The 18978-nt window shown below is 47.3% G+C and overlaps 8 protein-coding genes and 1 non-coding gene across 9 annotated transcripts; 5 read left to right on the top strand and 4 right to left on the bottom strand.

Annotated features, from left to right (window-relative positions):
- Window positions 1–546: 546 nt before the first annotated feature.
- FOBCDRAFT_192365 (uncharacterized protein) lies at window positions 547–4481 on the bottom strand (the record flags this gene model as incomplete). Its single annotated transcript, XM_054707562.2, has 6 exons — window positions 3889–4481; window positions 3420–3467; window positions 3000–3122; window positions 1560–2681; window positions 1162–1510; window positions 547–1099 (listed from the first exon to the last, which is right to left on the bottom strand). The coding sequence occupies exons 1-6, from the start codon at window positions 4421–4423 to the stop codon at window positions 547–549; spliced, it is 2730 nt and encodes a 909-aa protein (XP_054563537.2). The 5' UTR covers window positions 4424–4481.
- Window positions 4482–5274: 793 nt separating this feature from the next.
- FOBCDRAFT_245282 (uncharacterized protein) lies at window positions 5275–6763 on the bottom strand (the record flags this gene model as incomplete). Its single annotated transcript, XM_054707561.2, has 5 exons — window positions 5275–5730; window positions 5792–5834; window positions 6347–6393; window positions 6492–6541; window positions 6670–6763. The coding sequence occupies 5 exons, from the start codon at window positions 6761–6763 to the stop codon at window positions 5275–5277; spliced, it is 690 nt and encodes a 229-aa protein (XP_054563536.2).
- Window positions 6764–7471: 708 nt separating this feature from the next.
- FOBCDRAFT_208559 (major facilitator superfamily domain-containing protein) lies at window positions 7472–9049 on the top strand (the record flags this gene model as incomplete). The annotated part of the gene is made up of 3 exons (XM_031192735.2): window positions 7472–7693; window positions 7741–7844; window positions 7900–9049. 3 exons carry the CDS (start codon window positions 7472–7474, stop codon window positions 9047–9049), a joined length of 1476 nt encoding a protein of 491 aa, XP_031031581.2.
- A 576-nt stretch (window positions 9050–9625) lies between these two features.
- On the top strand, window positions 9626–10066 carry FOBCDRAFT_208558 (uncharacterized protein; the record flags this gene model as incomplete). The annotated part of the gene is made up of 1 exon (XM_054707560.1): window positions 9626–10066. The coding sequence occupies one exon, from the start codon at window positions 9626–9628 to the stop codon at window positions 10064–10066; it is 441 nt and encodes a 146-aa protein (XP_054563535.1).
- A 1929-nt stretch (window positions 10067–11995) lies between these two features.
- On the top strand, window positions 11996–12386 carry FOBCDRAFT_265523 (uncharacterized protein; the record flags this gene model as incomplete). The annotated part of the gene is made up of 2 exons (XM_031192734.3): window positions 11996–12017; window positions 12072–12386. Exon 2 carries the CDS (start codon window positions 12072–12074, stop codon window positions 12384–12386), a length of 315 nt encoding a protein of 104 aa, XP_031031580.2. The 5' UTR covers window positions 11996–12017.
- A 1327-nt stretch (window positions 12387–13713) lies between these two features.
- On the bottom strand, window positions 13714–14235 carry FOBCDRAFT_281522 (uncharacterized protein; the record flags this gene model as incomplete). The annotated part of the gene is made up of 1 exon (XM_031192733.2): window positions 13714–14235. The coding sequence occupies one exon, from the start codon at window positions 14233–14235 to the stop codon at window positions 13714–13716; it is 522 nt and encodes a 173-aa protein (XP_031031579.2).
- Window positions 14236–15407: 1172 nt separating this feature from the next.
- Window positions 15408–15916, top strand: FOBCDRAFT_324397 (uncharacterized protein). Its single transcript, XM_031192732.3, has one exon. The coding sequence runs from the start codon at window positions 15447–15449 to the stop codon at window positions 15822–15824; it is 378 nt and encodes a 125-aa protein (XP_031031578.1). The 5' UTR covers window positions 15408–15446; the 3' UTR covers window positions 15825–15916.
- Window positions 15917–16001: 85 nt separating this feature from the next.
- Window positions 16002–18976, bottom strand: FOBCDRAFT_245280 (uncharacterized protein; the record flags this gene model as incomplete). The annotated part of the gene is made up of 6 exons (XM_059610671.1): window positions 16002–16269; window positions 16320–16977; window positions 17120–17680; window positions 17727–17897; window positions 17959–18109; window positions 18836–18976. The coding sequence occupies 6 exons, from the start codon at window positions 18974–18976 to the stop codon at window positions 16002–16004; spliced, it is 1950 nt and encodes a 649-aa protein (XP_059466233.1).
- Window positions 18356–18437, top strand: FOBCDRAFT_t266. The gene has a single exon. It is a non-coding gene; the product is annotated as a tRNA-Gly (tRNA).
- Window positions 18977–18978: the final 2 nt, after the last annotated feature.

Below are 18978 nucleotides of genomic sequence, written 5' to 3'. Positions count from 1 at the left end.
TTTGTTGGGTTCACCTTGCTTCATGCCGAACTTGCATGATCAGAAAAGTCGGTATTTGGCTGCCAAGTTGTCAGTTGCAGTAGCGTTGACGTACTCAGTCGTAACGCCGAGGCAAGCTCATTTTGGCCACTGGACCGCGATGATATATCATATTTCTGCAATCCTGGCCTGCCATGTGGATAAACGGGATCCACGGGGTTTTCCAGCCTAGCGGTGGACACAATATTTGAGACTCGGATTGGTGATAAATCGCTGGTTCCTCGTGGAGGCCAGTCTTACGTTTTCTGTCAGCCAGAGTCAGCTAAGATATAGACAGCGGCAATCTCATGTTCAAGATGCAAGACCGGCATGTCGATCCATCGTCTGACATGTCGAATAACAAATGAGGGAATATTCAGCGTACAGATATGCGTAAGTTGTTACCTAGTCCAGTATAGTGAGCGCTGCATATGTAGATATCCTTTACAAAACCAATCCATCTGATCTGATATTCCATCCTATCATTTTCCGAGCCTGACCTTCTCGGAGCGATGAGCAAAACGCCGACTAGGGCTTTCGGAGCGAATCCTCCAGGACTTGGATGCTCTTGTCAAAGGAATCTAGCCCCTCCCTAGCCTGCAGATATGCATCTTCCTTCTCTTTGACCTCTTGAGCCATTCGCTTACGCTTCTTTTTCATCTTTCTCAGTAAGGACTCATCACTCGAGTTATTATGGCTTTCGGGCCTGGGCCTCTTCCTGCCACTACTCTCCTCAATGGCCTCCTCTGATTGTGGTTCTGTAGGCTGCTGTTCATGAGCTAAGGCTGGTATTGAGGATGGCTGAAGACAGGACTGATCCTTAGTACCTTCCAACTGTACCGAAGAACTTAAGACGTTTTGACTATGTTTACAAACCTCAAGATGTCTTTTCAGATTGTAAAGACGTTTGAACGGTAACCTCCCGTCTGACCTCTTGCAGCCAGTATTAGGACACGGAAACGACTCTTCAGGGCTGGATGATGCATCCTTGTGACTTTCTGTCTGATGTCGGCTCAGAGTAAAGGATGTTGCAAATGTCTGTTGACATTCCGGGCATGCACAGCGAGCCTTCAAGTTCTGGCTGTTGATTCAAAATTGAGTTTAGAGTGCGCTGGAATTCCGTGCAGGTCTAGTATTACTTACCCATCATCTTTGTTTCCGCGACCAACCAATGCAACATTAGCAGCTGGTTCGAATGCTCTTGGGCAGTCAGCGCCACCGTAGGTTTGCAGCGCCGGATCTGGGATGACAACGGCTGGCCGCGTATCAGTGAGGTCACCAGGTTCTTTGCCAGACCATTCAACATCCTCTGCATTGGCCCTTTGTAGAGCATTAAGAGCCAAAAAGTCAGGATCTTGGGGTGCAATCTGAGCCGAGTAGAGCGGGCCATACTGATTATCCATTTTCCTAATGTCATAGTATACAGGGTCGTTGATGGCGGGTGGGTGCACTGTATCGCAAAGGTCTTGCATCAGAAAGCCTTGGAGAGCGGCTAATGATAATTAGGAAAATATCTATCAAAAGCTGGTGGGGCGCCTCACCTTCGTAGTTGGCGTCTGAGCCGTCGTACAAGTCATGGTAAGATGCTAATGGGGATAACGTCGGGACCGGTGCGTTGAGCTTCTCAAGCTCAAGACTACCGGGACCGATGATGAACATCCAACAGACGCCCCATAGTACCACCAACACAGGCATTATGGTCCACGGCATCGTTGTACATAGATGCCGTATATTGTTAGGAAATTCGAATATTGGCTCTGCGGTGTTCTGTTCTCCAGTCGCATCTTTCTTTGCGCTTAGCTCCTCGTATTTCTGTCTGAACCACAACTTCAATCTCTCCAGAATAGCCTCGATCTGACTGATCATGTCTAGAAGAGGCACTTCTTCCAAATCAGAGAGACTTTCACCCTTGTTGAGTATGTCGACGAGCAAAGAAGATAATTTCATGATCTGTAACCATTGGGATGCAGATTCCAAGTCTTGCTCCCTTCGTAAGAGTGGAAGCAGACGATCACTGAACCGGCGTAAGGTGCGGGAATGGAGAGAATGATCAATGGCAAGCTTTCTGAAGTGGCGTAGTTCTGGGCAAAGCGAAGAGGAGCAGCCAGAGATGCTTTGATGCTCATGTAAGAGCGTGCTATGACTAGCCATGAGGGCATTCCATTGCTTGGAACTGAGATCTGGGTTGCTCTCGTGACTCGAGAACTCTCCTTTCTTGATCTCGGTGCATTCTCTCTCCAACATCACTAGACCAGTGTAGATATTCTTTACCTCAGTCAGAATTGGCGTTGAGTCAGCCGCGCCCTTGGTCGCAAGCTCTACACTTGTTTCTGTAGCCCGCGTGTCCTCATGATCAACATACAATGAAGACTCAGAAGCCTCTATAATCCAGGGGCCTAGCCTGTAAAAGGTAGGATGTATGACTTGATCTAAGTTCTTAGTTGCTGTGGTCATTTTCACCCGAAGAACAATTCCGTTATGCATTGGGCGTTCGAGCGAGTCACCCATCGCTAAGAGAGACGAGCAAGGCACTACAGTGGGATTCACCCACATATCTCCTTGTAGGTCAGGAACCTTAAAGAGGTATTCGTATCCTGACTGTAAAGTGTTCAAGCAGATGGGAATTCCAGTCATCGTGGGTAGGTGCTCACTATCGAGATGGCCTGCAATAAGGTGAAAATAGAGTATAGATGAGAATAGAAAGCCTTTCAACAGGTAAAACGAGCAAAGAATTCGTTGGTAAGTGTACAACTGCACATATACAGGTGTAGAGTGATTGCCTGCGTACGTTATTGACTCAGAGTGATTTGGCGGTATTAGGTCATAGTTTTGGGGTGCATTTCGGGGTGCAGCGGGGTTGGTTTTGGGGTGCGAAGTGAGGCAATCAGCGAACCAGTTGCCTCACAAACCAGAGCCAACCAAGAATGCTCAAAGACGCCTCATTCACCCCAAGCCCCCAGAAATTGAAACATCGGTTCTACAAGTCACGTAATTGGCCTTTCTACAGGGCATCTTCTTCCAGAGACAGTCGGGTCGCAATGGGGCAATATCGAGGTGCGCGATACTTGCACATACTTGGAGGTAAAAATAGAACGTACCATACACTATTAATTGAATCATGAAACAATGGAAAAAAGCTACACATGGCCTAAATATTTTACTACCAAAGCCTTGCCAACAAGTAGTAAACACCAACAAAGATATGCTAACTCAAAATGGACAGCAATTTATCACGACTCAACCTCGAAAGCAGGCTTCTGGTCAATATATGTAGCAAAATATCTCCAGAGTCGAAATCTGAGCAAAAGATTGCCCGTATCCTGCTGTTGCGTTTCATGAATGACGGCAAGGATCTCTCAGATAAGCTTGTTCTGCTTCAAAATCACAGCTCACGGACTCACTCAAAAGTAAAGAGCTACCAGGAGATGAATGCAAAGCTATAGCTATAACTGTTCAGATGATATTGCTTGATCTCTAAAAGGAGGCATTGACTTCCTCTGCTGGCAGTTCTTCTGATTCCTTCAGATATGATCCTTACCAGAATCTATACGTATCTCATATAGTCGTCTTTAATGGGACCACAATTAAGCCAAGGTCATCCCTACTCTTGCTGCGAATGTTGTTATATGATTTGGAGCGAACTGACCCAACCTTATGATCAAGGTCAACTGAAGAGACATGGTTTAAGAATTGGCCATAATAGTGTAGTGATTAGGTTTACAGAGGGGTTTGCAAGATTATATACATGAAAGGTACTAATAAGGACCCATCATTCAATTCCGTTGACGGCACCTTGGTAAATGCGATCCCATGACGGCAAGACACATCGAGCAGACCGTTCCATCTACTGAGCACAAGCTCCCTTCTTACCAGCCACCCAGCCAATCGCCGGCGCAGTAGCATAGTCATAGGTTGAGACCAAGTAGCAATTGACACCATTATGAGAAAAGCCAGCGCAACCCGAGTCGCCATTACACGCACCAACACATTCGTTCAGAGTCGACAGGAAAGGCGCACCGAAGCCTCCTGTGATGATGTAACCGCATTCGATCTTGAGGGCACCAAAGCACTGGCCGTCTGATGCAAGGCAAGTAATATCCTGCGGAGGTGCCGCAGCCTCTGAGGTCGTGGAGGCTGCCTCAGTGGTGGTCTCTGCCGAGCTGAAGGTTGTCACGGCAGTGGTTGTTATAGTTTCGGCGGCAGAGGTTACCGATGATTCAATGATAGTAGTGCTTGTTGGCTCGGACGTCGAGGTCTCGCTGGGTACTGCGGTGGAAGTAGTCTCAAGGAGCGAGGTGGAAAGAGTTGTTTCAGAGAAAACGACTGAAGAACTTTGGGGTTTGCAAGGCCCAGCTACAGCAACAGCAGTGGCCATAGAGAGTATCAAGAAACGAGTGGCGACCATGGTGAAGACCAGTGAATTTAAGCGACTAAATGAGAGATTGAAGGAGACAAGAAATGAGCGAAGGTGAAGGTCAAGAGAAGAGGAACCTGAATGTACAGCAAAGGATCGCCAACCTGCATTTATGGTCTGATTATATTACACAAAGAGAAATCTCATTTCCACCAAATGCATCTGTGTTAACACTTATAGGGATGCTTGACTGGAGTGGGAAGTACAGTTGCGGAATTGAATTTGACAGGCCAGTGATTTTGGTGCAAGCAATTCCGCATTATCTTCCCCCTGTGGCTTGCCACCATTCACATAGCTTACATGGCGAGTGGGCATGACGCTAATGTATAATCACGGACCTCAAATTCAATAACGCGAGCCAAGCTGAGTAGACTTGCTTTTCAGCAGAGAAATATCGTTATGTAAGCTTAATTAGATACCGTGACTTAATATTGATAGCTGAAGCTTATTGCATATTCGGCTTACACTTGAAACGTAGGGTCCACAATCCTTCCAGACAGACTAGCTAGAAGCCGATGAGAAACATTTCCTTGTAATCAGGACCGCATTTGCTTCGGCAGATAATATTACCATGTTCGGCTTTTCACCGCTCGCTCATTCGCTCGTACCTTTCTAGCTATGGGGAAATACCCATCCTTTCTTTAAAGGTAAGCTCCTCATCAAGCTGTGCACTCTCTTTCGCCAATCGATCCGCTTCAGTATTCCACTCCCGTGGAATCTCCCAAAGCTAAATCTTGACACCATACTCATCCCAACGCTCTACCTCCCCAAGAAAGACCTGTCACATATCCCACGACCGCTCCATCGCTTTTCCTCCAGCCCTTCCGCAGCCATGCTCTAATTCACTCTGTTGCACCTTTGACGACATATTCTGAATCAGTCGCCAGGACAAGAGTGGTGAACCCTTCGCTTGCCCAGTTCCTGTAACGAAGAGCGCCGATGATAGCTCGAAGCTCTGCTCGGTTGTTGGTCGGGTTGCCGAAGTCGCCCAATGGACCCTGGTGTTCCAGACGTTCGTTTACACTCGCATTGGTGTTTTGTTCTAGAGGCCCGAAGACAGAAGTCCATCCTGCTTTAGGCTCAACTTGCCCGTTGCCGAGGCATGCACCGTCGGTGCAGATAAGAAAAGACTTTGGATCGTCCACTCGAATAAATCGTGTCACATGTGGGTGAGCATTGCGTCCAATGCTCGCAGGGATCAGACTTTGGGGAGTTGCCGAAGGGGGCGGTTTAAAGACTGTTGGCAGGACTAATCCGCTGCCTCGAGACACTTCCGTGTGGCGAATAGGATCCAGTCTCTCGATATCCAAAGAGCCAGCGTGATCGAGATCGTCCTTCATATTCGTCTGGACGTCTCACATGCCCTTCGATTGAGTCTTCATCAACGACGTTATCCGTGAAACTGTAGTCAACATAGCAGCGTCCGCAAGCCATGAGTACTACAGACCAAACGGCTATCAGGTAATTCAATTGGTATATCGGGGACCCAACTCATGTTGATGAAGTCTATCCTGTAAGATGGGTGATTTGCGTAGGAAAGTATTCGTCTTGACGTGGAGAAACTCCAGCCTTGGATATGAGGCTTGAAGTTTGGCACACAATACTGCATGTCCAATTCAAATATAAATTTCAGCAGATAATTGGAGAATGATAACCCAGTGCTACTAGAATGATTCAATCGAGTGAATCGTTTTTGGATTTAATAGGTAGCGAACGATCTCTGCTGTTTAATGCTACAGGCCTCGGCAGCTCGGAAAATGAATCTGGTTGAAGTTGGCTGAGTTAGACCAACGGTTACTCCAAACTCAGTGAGAGTCCTTGGTGTTAGCCTTCTAACAAAGTGACTTGGGTTTACTGGGCAGAGGAGGTGCGGCACAAAGTACTCCAAAGTAGGTCAGGCGCAAGTCGTCGCACAGACCGTTTTCAATGACCGTAGGGTAATCACTCAGACATTTGAGCTTCTATAGAAACACCAAGACTAAGGATAGTTATGAAGAGATGCGATGAATTGAAGAGGGGCAATAAGAAGTGTGTAGATAAGGGCTAGAGCCGTACACACTAAACTTGAATCAACAGATAGGTAGTGTTTTCTGTGACTCAGACCAATGCCTTTACGTCGAGTTTCAAAGACACATAAATGAGTCGTAGTAATTGATCGCAGGACAAACTGCAACCAATGTTCAGCACTCGAGTAAAACAAACCGGCTGATTAAAACCGCAATAGCTTCAAGTCGTACCTCCATTTCTCCAGCGAAAGTCAGTCAGTTCTGCGGGCAACCATATCATGAGAGTGTCATTTCGTAGGGCGGACAATGAAGTCTCCGTGGACATTTCTTCTTCCGTGAGATCAGGTCACTCCACAGCAATTATTGGTCAATTCCAGACCCTCCAACGCCGTCAACAAATATGGATTGATAATCGTGACCAGCATCCCAGCATCATCAGCCACATCATGACAATATTCGAGTACAAATAGGAATATCAGCAGGTAGCCTTGAAGAAGAGCATTCAAAGGATACAGGCTGCTGGTCACGTGCAAGCCGAGACAATGGTGCATAGGCTCAGATGATAGCGATTTATACTGTAACCAAGGTAAATTGCAGGAGGCATGATGAAGCTTCGTGGCACTCAATTGCAAGCCAATATCATATCATGAGCTTGGCGACAGCATCTAATATGGAGGGTCTCTCTTCACTCCGAAGACCCCAACGGAGGTTCTCCAAAGCCTTTTAACTGAATCAAGTAAATACATGCGTCTCAACCCCATCATCAACATTCACCTTCAACAGCCATGTTGCTCCCCCGCACTCAAACGGCCTTTTCTTTCTCCGCCACTAGACCACGAGAGTATGAGGCGTCGAGGTCTGGACTGGATCTAGCAAATGTTGATCTGGAGGAATCCGGGGCCCCAGGAAAATCACCCATGGAGAAGTTCTCCCGCTAGCTACGAGACTCAAGATATATAACATGCCAGACCACTCGCTCCAATCTTGGCTTCCTCAGAATCAACTCACCTCTACAACCATTTGAGAATTCATCATGACTGCCAATTCCAAGCGTGGAAGCATCGAGCAAAAGCCTGAAGACAACTTTGTCGAAATGTCTGTTGCTGATGCAGCTGAGAAGCCTGGTGTCCTTGTTGACCCAGAGGCGGATTACTCTGGTGCGGTGAAGAAGACGGATCCGGCTGAGATTCGCCTTGTTCGCAAGCTGGACTTTCGCATCATGCCTACTCTCTGGGCGATGTACTTCCTCAACTACGTGAGTTTGGTCCTGGCTGTGGGGGAGACAACGCTGACCCTTCATAGCTTGATCGAAATGCTATTGCCCAGGCGCGCTTGAACGGTCTCGAAGATCACCTTGGCCTCAAGGGAACACAGTACAACACGTGTATCTCGATCCTTTTCGTCGGGTATGATGAATGAATGCCTTCTCCTGTCATTGTGCCCATGCTAACCTTTGACAAGCTACTTGCTCATGCAGATCCCATCCAACATGCTCATCTCCTCGAAACGCGTCCGTCCCTCGCTGTACATGTCAGTCTGCATGATGGGCTGGGCCATCGTGTCTGCCTGCACCGCCCTCGTCAAAGACTACAAAGGTCTCGTCGTCGTTCGATTCTTCCTTGGTGTCGCCGAAGCCCCCTTTTATCCTGGAGCCCTTTACCTTCTGGCAATCTTCTACACACGAAAAGAGATTGCTACGCGACTGTCGATCTTATACTCAGGCAACATCTTCGCGACGTCCTTTTCCGGTTTGATCGCCGCGGCGACATTTGGCACGATCGATGGGCATCACGGACTCAAAGGATGGCAATGGCTTTTCATCATCGAAGGTGTCTTGACCTTTGCAGTCGGCATCATCGGAATCTTCACTCTGGCTGACAGTCCCTTAACGACTCGGTGGTTGACCGAAGAGGAGCGACAGCTTGCGCATGATCGAATGCTGCGCGATACTGTTGGTCTGGAGGAGAGCAAGGGAGCTCGAGCTGGATTTTTCCAAGCTATCCGTGATCCTCGTCTGTGGCTCTTCTGCTTCATCCAGAACATGCATCTTTCTGCTTGTTCCTTCAACAACTTCTTCCCTACCGTTGTAGGCTCTCTTGGCTTCAATAGCACCATCACTCTGGTTCTGACTTGCCCGCCCTACCTCGTCTCTGGTTTCTTTGGGTACCTTGCAGGATGGTCTTCGGGCCGGTTCAACGAGCGAACTTGGCACATTACTGCCTGTATGAGCATGGCACTCGTCGGATACATCATCTCCTGTGTGACGCTGAATACACCTGCCCGATACATCGCTTGTTTCCTGTTTGCCAGCGGTGCATATGCAGTCAACTCGATGATTCTTGGCTGGGTTTCCGCAACGCTTGGCTCGACAGCTGAGAAGAAGTCGGTCAGCTTGTCTATCGTCAACGTCATCGCCAACGCCTCGTACATCTACACTGCGTATCTGTACCCCAAGTCAGACGGCCCGCGATATCTGATCGGAATGGCAAGCAATGCTGGATTTGCAACTATGTGTATTGCGGGCGTTTGGGCTATGAAGATCTGGCTTGTTAAGACTAACAAGAAGCTCGATCGGGAAGGAAACACAGGTGCTACACGATACGCTTACTAAGTCTGGCCTGGAGATTCACCTAGAACTGGCATATTCTGATAGGGGATCTGTCATTTTCTTAAGATTACTCATACCGCATCGATAATTCTTTGTCAGTTTTTCGCAATGAAGTCATGAAAAAGCACATGTTATCTGATCACATCTATCTTATGGCGCACCGTGAACTTGAACCATCATCGATTTGACCTTGATTGGTGGATACCTAGAGAAACCCCTTATTCTGATGGGCAGCTGCCACCTCACCGGCAGTTATGAAGCTCACAGAGTGCGTCTGAGCTTGAACCCTGTATTTAACCTTGAAGGGCCAACTGTGAATGACTGACTCAACACCTCCGCGACGCATCGCTCACTCTGACTGACAGAACCAGCATACGGCATTGATTGAAAGCTGATACAAAAGCGCATCAGGAAGCAAGTCAACCAAGCATCACGGCAGTGGACCAACCTATAAAAGTCGAACCGAGGCGAGCATGTTCTCCCAGTAAATATTTCGCACCGACTACATTCCACTGGCTAAACAGCTCGACTCAACTCCCTGCATTCCACATAAGTCTCCGTCATAAGAACACCTAAATAATGGAGTATTATCCGTACGAGCCCGCTGAGCGAAGTCCTGACCGCTCTACATCCTCTCAGTCTTCATATGAATGGGAGCCCGATACAATAGATGTCAGAAACACTCACAATGGCCGTATCGAATTACACATAAGTCTGTTCAATCGGTCCTGCTGTAACTTTGATTACATAGTGCCCCTAGACAATACAGAGAACGAGCAACTGGTCCATAGAATCCAATGGGAACGGATGCATCTGATAAGGCAGAAGATTCAGATTGAACTGGATCTTTTCACTGGCCGTCGATTTGATGAGGATGAATTTCTGCGCCAGCTAAGGCAACTTGCACAGATATCGCATGATCTGTTGAAGGGCGAGTTTATGTTGCATTGCACTAAACGCTGGCCTTTTGAGGCTGCCTTGGGGTCCGGTTACAGACGTTGGACAATGGGTACAGAGTAATCTACGACGGCTCTCAATCTGAGAGCATCACTTCGTAATGCCAGGAATTTAGTAACTCAGTATATCAATTATAACTCGTAATATTATTATGACATTGGCCATTCAGAGGAGAGAGGATCAACGGTGAAGTTTTCTGTGTGCATTTGCAGTGAGGCTGGATAAATTGCAGGACAAGACTGCTTGAACCTGCCCATCATAAACATTATAAGTAGAATAGAAAGTATTGGAAAACACAAAAAATGTTTGCTATACAAGTATCTTCGGATTCAGTAGACCAGCTGCTAAATACCATGCGGTCCAAAAAAAATAAAATAAAGCATTCCAGGTGCAACTTGTGCCGGCGCGTGCACTACAGCGCTCTAGCACCAGTAATGCATGCATAGAACCTGGAAGAAATAGGGCGGTCGATAGGACAACAACCACTACTGGATGCACTACAGTAGCCTGTAACTTTAGCGGATGTTAGATCAACAAACCTTCTTGTCAACTACTCACGGATTCGACAAAATGCTCAGCATCCAATGTAAGTTAGACGCCCTCGCAAAATCACCAAGGATGCAAACCTGAAACCAACTCAATTTATCTATTGGCTAGGGCTGTGGCAAATGTAGCAGCTATACAACCCTGGATAATTATGGAGCGCAAGCTCACATTAAACAAAGGCCATTGCTTACCGCTTCTGCCAGTGTCCATGCAGGGGCAACATTAGCGTTTGCGACATCATCCAGCCACTCCTGTACAGTAGTCAAAGCAACAGACCAATTATTGACCCCAGTTGGATACGCATAATACATACACCGCTTACGTCTACGTACAGCGAGCTATTAGATGCTGCAGCTACTGTACGTATCAGTTGAAGACACATTCAAACAGCCCTGCATTGAGCACAAACCATTCGCCATTATGACGTGCTCGGATCTGCCGGTTTGTTTCAGCGTGGAAAAGATCACCAGCTAGCTGAAAGCTGGCTTCGCACTAGAGAATGTGACAGCTCACTTACGTTCTCTAGTGAAACCTCTGTTATCCAACAAGGTGGCCTGAGTGATATATAGGGCTGGAAAGTCTATACATCATGTACACGCGTACCGCATTAGTATAATGCCAGAGGAAACACTGTAATCACAACCTACCACTTTTCATGTCTGGAAGACATGTACTCTAACTGTCTTCAATTTCCTTGGGTCTTTTCCCTTTAATTTGTATTCGAGTATTCAACGCACATGGCTCATTGAAAGTTGGAAACTGCACAGAGAGAGTTGGAAGCTGATGGCTAGTGATGTCTCAGAAAAGCAATCTGCGTTCGAAATGGCGACTGCGCTTTGGTTCTGACGACGTATTGCATATGTTGTCTCACTAGCCAAGGTTGAGAAGATGTTTGAAGTACATCGATTCGTCAATGGATCATCCGTAGCTTTCCATGGCTTGGTTTTGGTATTCACTAATTTCTTACTACTGGCACAAAGATGTCAACCGTGAGGATTATACCGTAGCTAATCTGCCAAGTGATATGGGACATGCAGGACACGGCTAAAGGCTGCAAGTGCCAATTGGACATCTTCTGAAGCCCTGATCTCTCAACCTCAACAAAATGCCATAAAAACTTGCTTTTGGCGTAGATCAATTGCCTGGCCTCAAAGTATCTGCTTAGACGCGGGAAAGATCAACCAGTAGCTGAAAGCTGATGTAAAACTAGAGGACAGTCTGTGATGCGTATTCTGTCTCAGCGCTTTGACGTTGACGTGCTGGGAAGCTATTGAGCGTTGTGAAAGCGGCAGATCTGGGCCGCCTTCTACAATATGAACAGCGCGAGCAATGAGGGGAAGTTTCTTGATCTGAAGTATATATATCGGGGTCATCCTACACGAGAGCCCTTTTCTTTCTTCATCCAACAGCATAACAAACCTTATCCTACAAACATTCCATATTTAACTTTTACATCCACGTCTACAAGGTAGAATCCTTACATGCCTTACTTAGTACTTACAAGACTCTAACTCTCTCACAGATGTCTTCTGCCCAGGGATTTATCACGTCTATCCAGCCTGGTCGCTTCACCGCTACATTCAACATCGATGATAGTGTGTACGTCTTTTCAGGCAACGTCAATCCGCCAACTCAGCCCTTCCAAAGTAACTCTGCGACCCTGGAGTACAACTCTGTTGAGAGCCTTGGAGGGTTTCAGCAGTTCAACGGAATAATCGGAAGCGGCAACGAGGTCTCATTCACGTTCAGCGATGGCACCGCGATCAAGGGACCTCTTGATATTCCGGTCAACCCTGCTTCTCAAGTTAGTGGTACGGGATCTTGGTCTCTGAGTTAGTTTATCTCGATTGCAATTCGATAGGTAAAAGATCACGGATGTGCGAGGTTGTGTAGAGGAGGGGACGGTAGCAAAGTCAAGACCTAGCTCATGTCCGCTCAGATAGACAAGTCAATACTACACAAAGTTTCTCAAGAAAATCAGGTCCATATAATTGAGTACGTCATATGATGAACACTCATCATTGAAGCTTGAACAGAAATTGTTTGGACCGAATCTGACAGAAGCCTCCCCGAGGATGCTGATTGAACGCAGGCCCAGCTGGGTTCCACAGAACATGTAGCATGCAGGACACTAATAGCAGGCCCAGCTTCTTCCGAGAAACATCTGCCCAGTCCTTAAAGTCAATCTCCTGCCACAATCACGCCTAGATATTTTCACTATGGAAAAGGAAATGACCGACAGCTAGTTGCAAGCTGAACCACAACTCTAGAATGGCCAAGACCTCGCGTACTCCATATAAATGTTTGCTTGCAATCAATTAGGTTGTCGATTTAGTCTTGTGCTACCGTGAATTGAAGGTCAAAGCGGTGTAACAACAACTTCATTTATCTCCCTGCCATCCTCTTCATAAAGTACATTACGTTCTGTACAAGAGCAGTCACTGAACGAGAGGTCGGTCTACCTAATCACTCAATAAACGCCTTCCGCAGAGAGCTCAATCAGATCGCTAGGCTACAACGTATTCGCAACCGTCTTTAATATCGAGGACCATAACTGCAGCTACTCTAGGACGCTAGACCCCAAATGCAGATATCTGGCTACCATATCGTCAACCTATTGTCGAGATTAGGAGATACCCTTTGTATGGTGGAGACAATAAAGTCTGGCGGCGCTTTTTATAACATTTGTTCATATCAATGGAAAGTTACTAATGCTGCAAGCCAAGTAAAGTGTACTTCAGGTAACGCTTTGTCAATACTGGGCCAACTTTGAACTAGGATTCATGCATCATGGCTTCGTTATCCTCCGCCGTATAGCAGCCAGTATCATATCCCACTAGCATAGATTACATGCTAATCCTTACCCAATCGTCAGAAATTGAACTCATCTCAAGCCAGCATCAGCCTCTATAGAAACCCCTGAGGTATACAAGGGTGCTGATTGAATTCTCAATTTGAAAGCAGTGAGTATGGATTGAGACATGGAGACGGCTCTGCCGCGTGAAAGCCCTCGATCAATGTTCGACGGCATAACCGGCCTTCAAAGGTTAGGAGATGAGGCTTGTATTTTTCCAAAGATCGCTTGCTGGATGGGGTGAGAGCCAGCTGGTGAAGTCTGGAGCGAGAGGGTATATTGGCAGCATAAAAAAGACATAGGAGCATTGCTAGGATTGATAGAATATGACCTGTGAGTTTGATCCTTCCATCCTTTCGTCGGCATAAGAGACGACCCGGTCCTTGAACTCATCAAGATCAAACTGCGTTACCCAACCATGCTCCTGAAGGGCTTGTACGGCATACATGATCCAAGTCACACAGCTTTGCTGCGGATGCGTATTCTTTACCGGTAAAGATATAGAATGGAACAAGTCATCGAGTTGGGCAAACGTGACATCCTCTGGCACTTCTCCGATAACGATACACCCAAGCGGTTTGGCGTTTTCATCTGGCTTGACATTTTCCTCGGCTCGGAGCCACCAAGTCATGGTAGGGTTGTGCATGCGAAAAGTAACTGGATTGATCTCGGATACATCGGTAGCAGAGAAGGCGTGGTAGTCTCGTTCCTCGTGACCATCGGGCATGATGATGATGCCCCAGTGATATGCCGCATAGCCAAAGACTCGCCGCTTGTCCCCGCGAGAGAAGTCACCCCGATCATACAATGCTACAGCGACTTGCTGTACCATGGCGAAGAACTGCGCTTATCAGTGCCCAAGTACCACGATACTGCGCGGGGACTAACCAATTGAACAGTTCATCCGAAGCCTGAAAGCTCTAGGAAACACGATCGGCCTTGCCAGAACACGACGCGGACCGGTTGAAACTCGATGTCCTGGTGCCAGGCCAGGTTTTCTTAATGACCAGTTTCGCAATCCACGGGTTTTACCTTCATTAACAAGAGATTGGGCTGGAGTTTAGGCGCGCGATATATGAAACTGATCATCTTGGAATTTCTCCGCGCCCAACGTTCAAAGTGGAGTGACGATCGACATCGCTTGCAACCAAGATTCGTCGAGAGCATACACGTGATCTGAAGCGAGAACCAATGAGGCAAGGGAAAGTTCACAGAGGGCTGGAAAAGAGAAACCAGAGTGGGCTTGTATCAAAGTGCCGTGGACATACAAAGCAGAAGACGGCAATTTCGTAAACGTTCGATTGCTGCCCCAATACGAGACAGCAACGTGCACCGTAAGCTTATTGGCGTAAGGCATTGGCTCAGACCAGGCGGAGTGGATTTTATGCACCTTGTCTCTGGAGACTTACAATATAGGATTTTCAGCCAGGGCATAGCCTCATGCAGTCATCCAGATCAGCTCAACAAGGTTGGTTCGGAGTCCCGGATAAATAACTCTATCCACTGAGCTTACTCGCTCTGAGGATTCTCGCATTCTGGCGTCACCTACTAACGTCGGCTTACTTTATGTCACGCGATACATTACTTACAGGATCCCTTTGCAGCTGCCTATTCTCGTTCTCAACATGAATATCTCATGTAAGTCTGCCCCATTGTAGCAGCGGCCGTAAGGGTGTCCTGGTATAGGCTGTTCGTCTCTGCCAGTATTGAAGGGAGTCCATTCTGAGCGGGGCCCCGGTCAATCCACTCATTCTGATTGGATTTGGGCTTGAAACTTGATTGAGCGATGCGGAGAACGGCAAGGGTCATGGTAGTGAGAGCCACAATGTAAAGACAAAGGGCTGCTTACTCTGGAGGGATTGGGAACTGGCCGAATACTACGTGGCCTGACAGAACATGCATAACGCTGTAACTTTCGTTTAGTCAAAACATGTCAATGAATAAAGTATAAAGAGTCGCCTTGTTCCCAACAAATTGAGATATCAGACAACAAATCAACTCAATCATCAAAGTAGTCCATTACCAAAACAGACTTCACTCATCATGCACTTCTCAACTCTTCTCGCTGGCCTCGCCACTTTCTCTACGGCTGTAACCGCCACCCCTACGGAAAAGCCTCACGTCGGCGTCGCCATCCTCACCGTCAACGAACCAGAGGACAGTACTCTTCCTCTCAACGTCCCTCTCGGCGTTCTCACCCACCAGAAGAACAACAAGCTCACAGAGCTGGAGTTTGTTAACGTCTACTCTACTGTGAAGGGTGTCAAGCCTCCCAAGATGGACCAGATTAGATGCCAGATGTACAAGGATCAGTATGGCACTGTGCCTATCACCAAGGATCTCACTGCAGAAAATGGTGTTGTTAGCAAGAAGCCCATCTACCTTGGATGGGTTCTCTGCCGTGTCAAGGCGCAGAAGTAGGCTGCAGTAGTTGGAGTCATTTGGATGTTTTATTTGTCTCATCATGTGATAGGCGGAGCATTGAACATTGAATACAGGATCAAGTGTAATGACATGAGCTTCAATTTGGTGATATTCAGCATTATGAAAGACCCTGTAGCTGCATTTTTATACGAGGCTACCCGGTGAACCTCCGTCTCACCGAAAAGTAATGATAATATCAGTAGTCGTCTCCGTCTCCTTTGACAAAGTAGTCGTGAACCTCGTTACACCAAGACTCGAACAAGCATCGTAATACTCATCTGCAGAACCGCAGTACGTAGCATACTCGGGCGTCTGGGTAGAAAAAACGGTAGTAGCCACGTCATCGTCATCACGAGGGGCAACGTTTCTCGTGACTGGCATAACATGTTCGGCGACAATAATACCTCGGACAATACGACGTTTGCGAACCTCCGTCACGGTACTAATGTTTTGGTTAGGACATGGTACAAGACTGTGGCTGATCATACTTACACTGTTGCTGGACTGACAGTAACGACGTTGAGGTCTGAACATTCTTCGTCACGAACGCTGAGGGGAGGTTCCCCATCTGGAGAGGTTATGCCGGAAACAGAGGCGTTTATGGTTGGAACAGTAGTTGGCTTGGTTGTAGAGGCGTCCATAGTGGTTGAAAGGATTTCGGAGGTAATATCACCAGTTGTTGAAGTTTGTGGAACATCTTTCGTGGAAGCGCTGGCCCCGGGCTCAGTTGGCATGTCTGAGCTGGTTGCTGTCTCCGAACTATCAGTCCACATGGGTGTCTCATCGGATATATTCTGCGATGTAGTAGAGCCGTCACCGTCGGTAACGGTGTCTGAGGTGACGTCAGTTGATGCCGCATCGGAGGTTGACGCTGTCTCAGGGAATCCTTCTTCTGATACAGAAGACGACTGTCCCTCCTCTACCCCAGAGTTGTCTGTTGCTGAAGACCCGGAGGAATCGAAGGACGACGACAGTGGCGAGACCGTGGTTGTAATAGACAAGCCAGGCGATGAAGAGGTCATCGTTCCAAAGGGGACTGTTGCAGTGTCGGTGCTTCCGGTCGTTGAGGAGCTTGACGTAGTGAAAGACTCGACTGATATGGAATCGGCTGACGATGCAGAGAGGGTTTGGGATTGACCTGGTGCCTCCCCTGTTGAGGTGACATCCTGTGTCGGTTCAGTAAGATCAGAGCTACTTGTCCTCGAGGTATCAAGACCAAGTAATCTGCCATTCTGGCACTGTTCAACTACAGAATTATCAGCACCGAACGGATAGAGTCAAGTATAACATACCTTCATAGACCGACAGATCAACTGGTATGCAACCCGGTGGCCCCGAAGAAAACGTGATGTATACTTTCCCACTAGAATCCTGACAGAACCCAGCTTGACCTCCAGGCAGCTTAGCATTGGTGAACTGAAGACCGCCGCCCGAAGACAAAAATGTCTTTGTGACGGCATCGCTGGGTGCTTGACCTTGTCCAGAGAGCTCTTTAAACTCTTCGCCAGCGTAGTATATGGGTATACCATCTTCAAGGAGCTGATCATCCGAGAGGGTAAAGACAGCAGCGAAGGTACAGACTCCCGGATTTTCGTTACCAACGAAGCCGCCAGTAGCTCTTCTGCTCAGATCGCGTTTGTCATTTTCGGTAAGGGATATGAGGAAGATGATTGATCGACCAGCTGGCTCGGTACCAATGCTTGATGCTGAGGCAGTGTTTGACGACGAGGTCAATTCGGCTTCAACACTGCTTGTTGGGACGATTGTAGTGCCATCCGTGGACTCGGTGCCAGATTGAGGTTCAGTTGATTGGTCGTCCACGAGCTGCGTTTCAAAAGCTGAAGAGCTTGTATCTTCTATGCTGTTAGCACTCCTAACAGTTTGATGGAGAAGATATACCAGTACTTATTTGAGTCGTGACGGATGAAGCATTATCGGCAGCTGTCACGTCTAAAGCTGGTGCCAGGCTGGAGTACTTAGTTGCTTCGCCAATCTCTGTCAAGTTTGAGGAAGCCTGCAGGGGGACAAGGTAGGTTGACACATAGGTAATGCACCAAGTTTCCAATTTCACTGGTGCCAGTTGTTTCGCAGCAGCATTGTTAAACGCTGCAAGGAAAGTGGCGATGACCACCTGGTGCTTCATGGTCGTCGAGTTTGTCGTGTTCAAAGAAGTGAAGAGGAACGGCATGAATTTGGGGAAGCTGGGAGTAAAGAGTCAACCGGAGCAATTGAACCAGATGTCTCATTCTGCGAAATTGTTTAAGCAACGAATAATTACGATACTATTAAATGTCTTTGTTGGTTGTCAACAGACAGTTTGCTGCAGGGAGAATGTACACTCAGCTCGCCATGAAACGCCACAGCAAAGGCAATTATTCAACTTGGACCCGAACTCCCTCTATTGATTTCAACCATTCCATCAGCCAACAACCACTTCCTAGGGAGGCTATCGATATTGCGTGCGATGGTGCTTCTGGCTGTAAATGCCTGGGGTCCAATTGCACTTCGATCGTCAACAACATCCAGTAGCGTAATTGGTTTAGTGGTAAAATTCTCCGTTGCCATTCGAGCAGCGTCGGGGAGCCCAGGGTTCGATTCCCTGATTACGCATTACCATCATTGAAGCTCTAAAACTTTTCTTTTGCTGGTTGCAATTCATTTTTGTGGTGCTTTGGGTGTGAAAATTATTTTCAGTGGTGTTACGTGGTTTTGCCTTTGTTGGTTGGGAGAAAGACTTTGGCGGGGCTAAATTACATGGCGTTATGGCGTCTTAGAGTATGCAACCCACTGAATTGAATAGCTATTGTGCTGAGACTCAGCATCATGAAAATAAATGTTGTACACTACCTAATAGCTTTAGGCAAATTCTTGTCTGTGACTATCCAATAGTAGATTAAATAATCCTGGATATGTCTTTGAACATATTTTTTATAGAGGATCTTTCTGTCGTCGATCATTAGAATCACCAAGGTGGAAAATTAGACGGTTCGTGGAAGAAACAAACGTACTGCACAAAGACTGCCTTTGGGTAAAGCTCCTTTTACCTTGGCTGTTTGGTAGGCGAGAGCAATGAGACGCCGCGTACGTTCCTCGGATACAGGGACGTTCCTTGCATGAAAATATTGTTTGATAATGTTGACAGTAGACATAG

This window comes from Fusarium oxysporum, chromosome XI, assembly GCF_013085055.1.
Source record: "Fusarium oxysporum Fo47 chromosome XI, complete sequence".
In the NCBI taxonomy this organism is placed as follows: Eukaryota; Fungi; Ascomycota; class Sordariomycetes; order Hypocreales; family Nectriaceae; genus Fusarium; species Fusarium oxysporum.
This window is presented reverse-complemented; position numbering and strand designations above follow the sequence as displayed.

Excerpts from the sequence above, each read along its gene's own strand:
- FOBCDRAFT_324397 (XM_031192732.3), top strand. The coding sequence starts at position 15,447 with ATGCACTTCTCAACTCTTCTCGCTGGCCTCGCCACTTTCTCTACGGCT.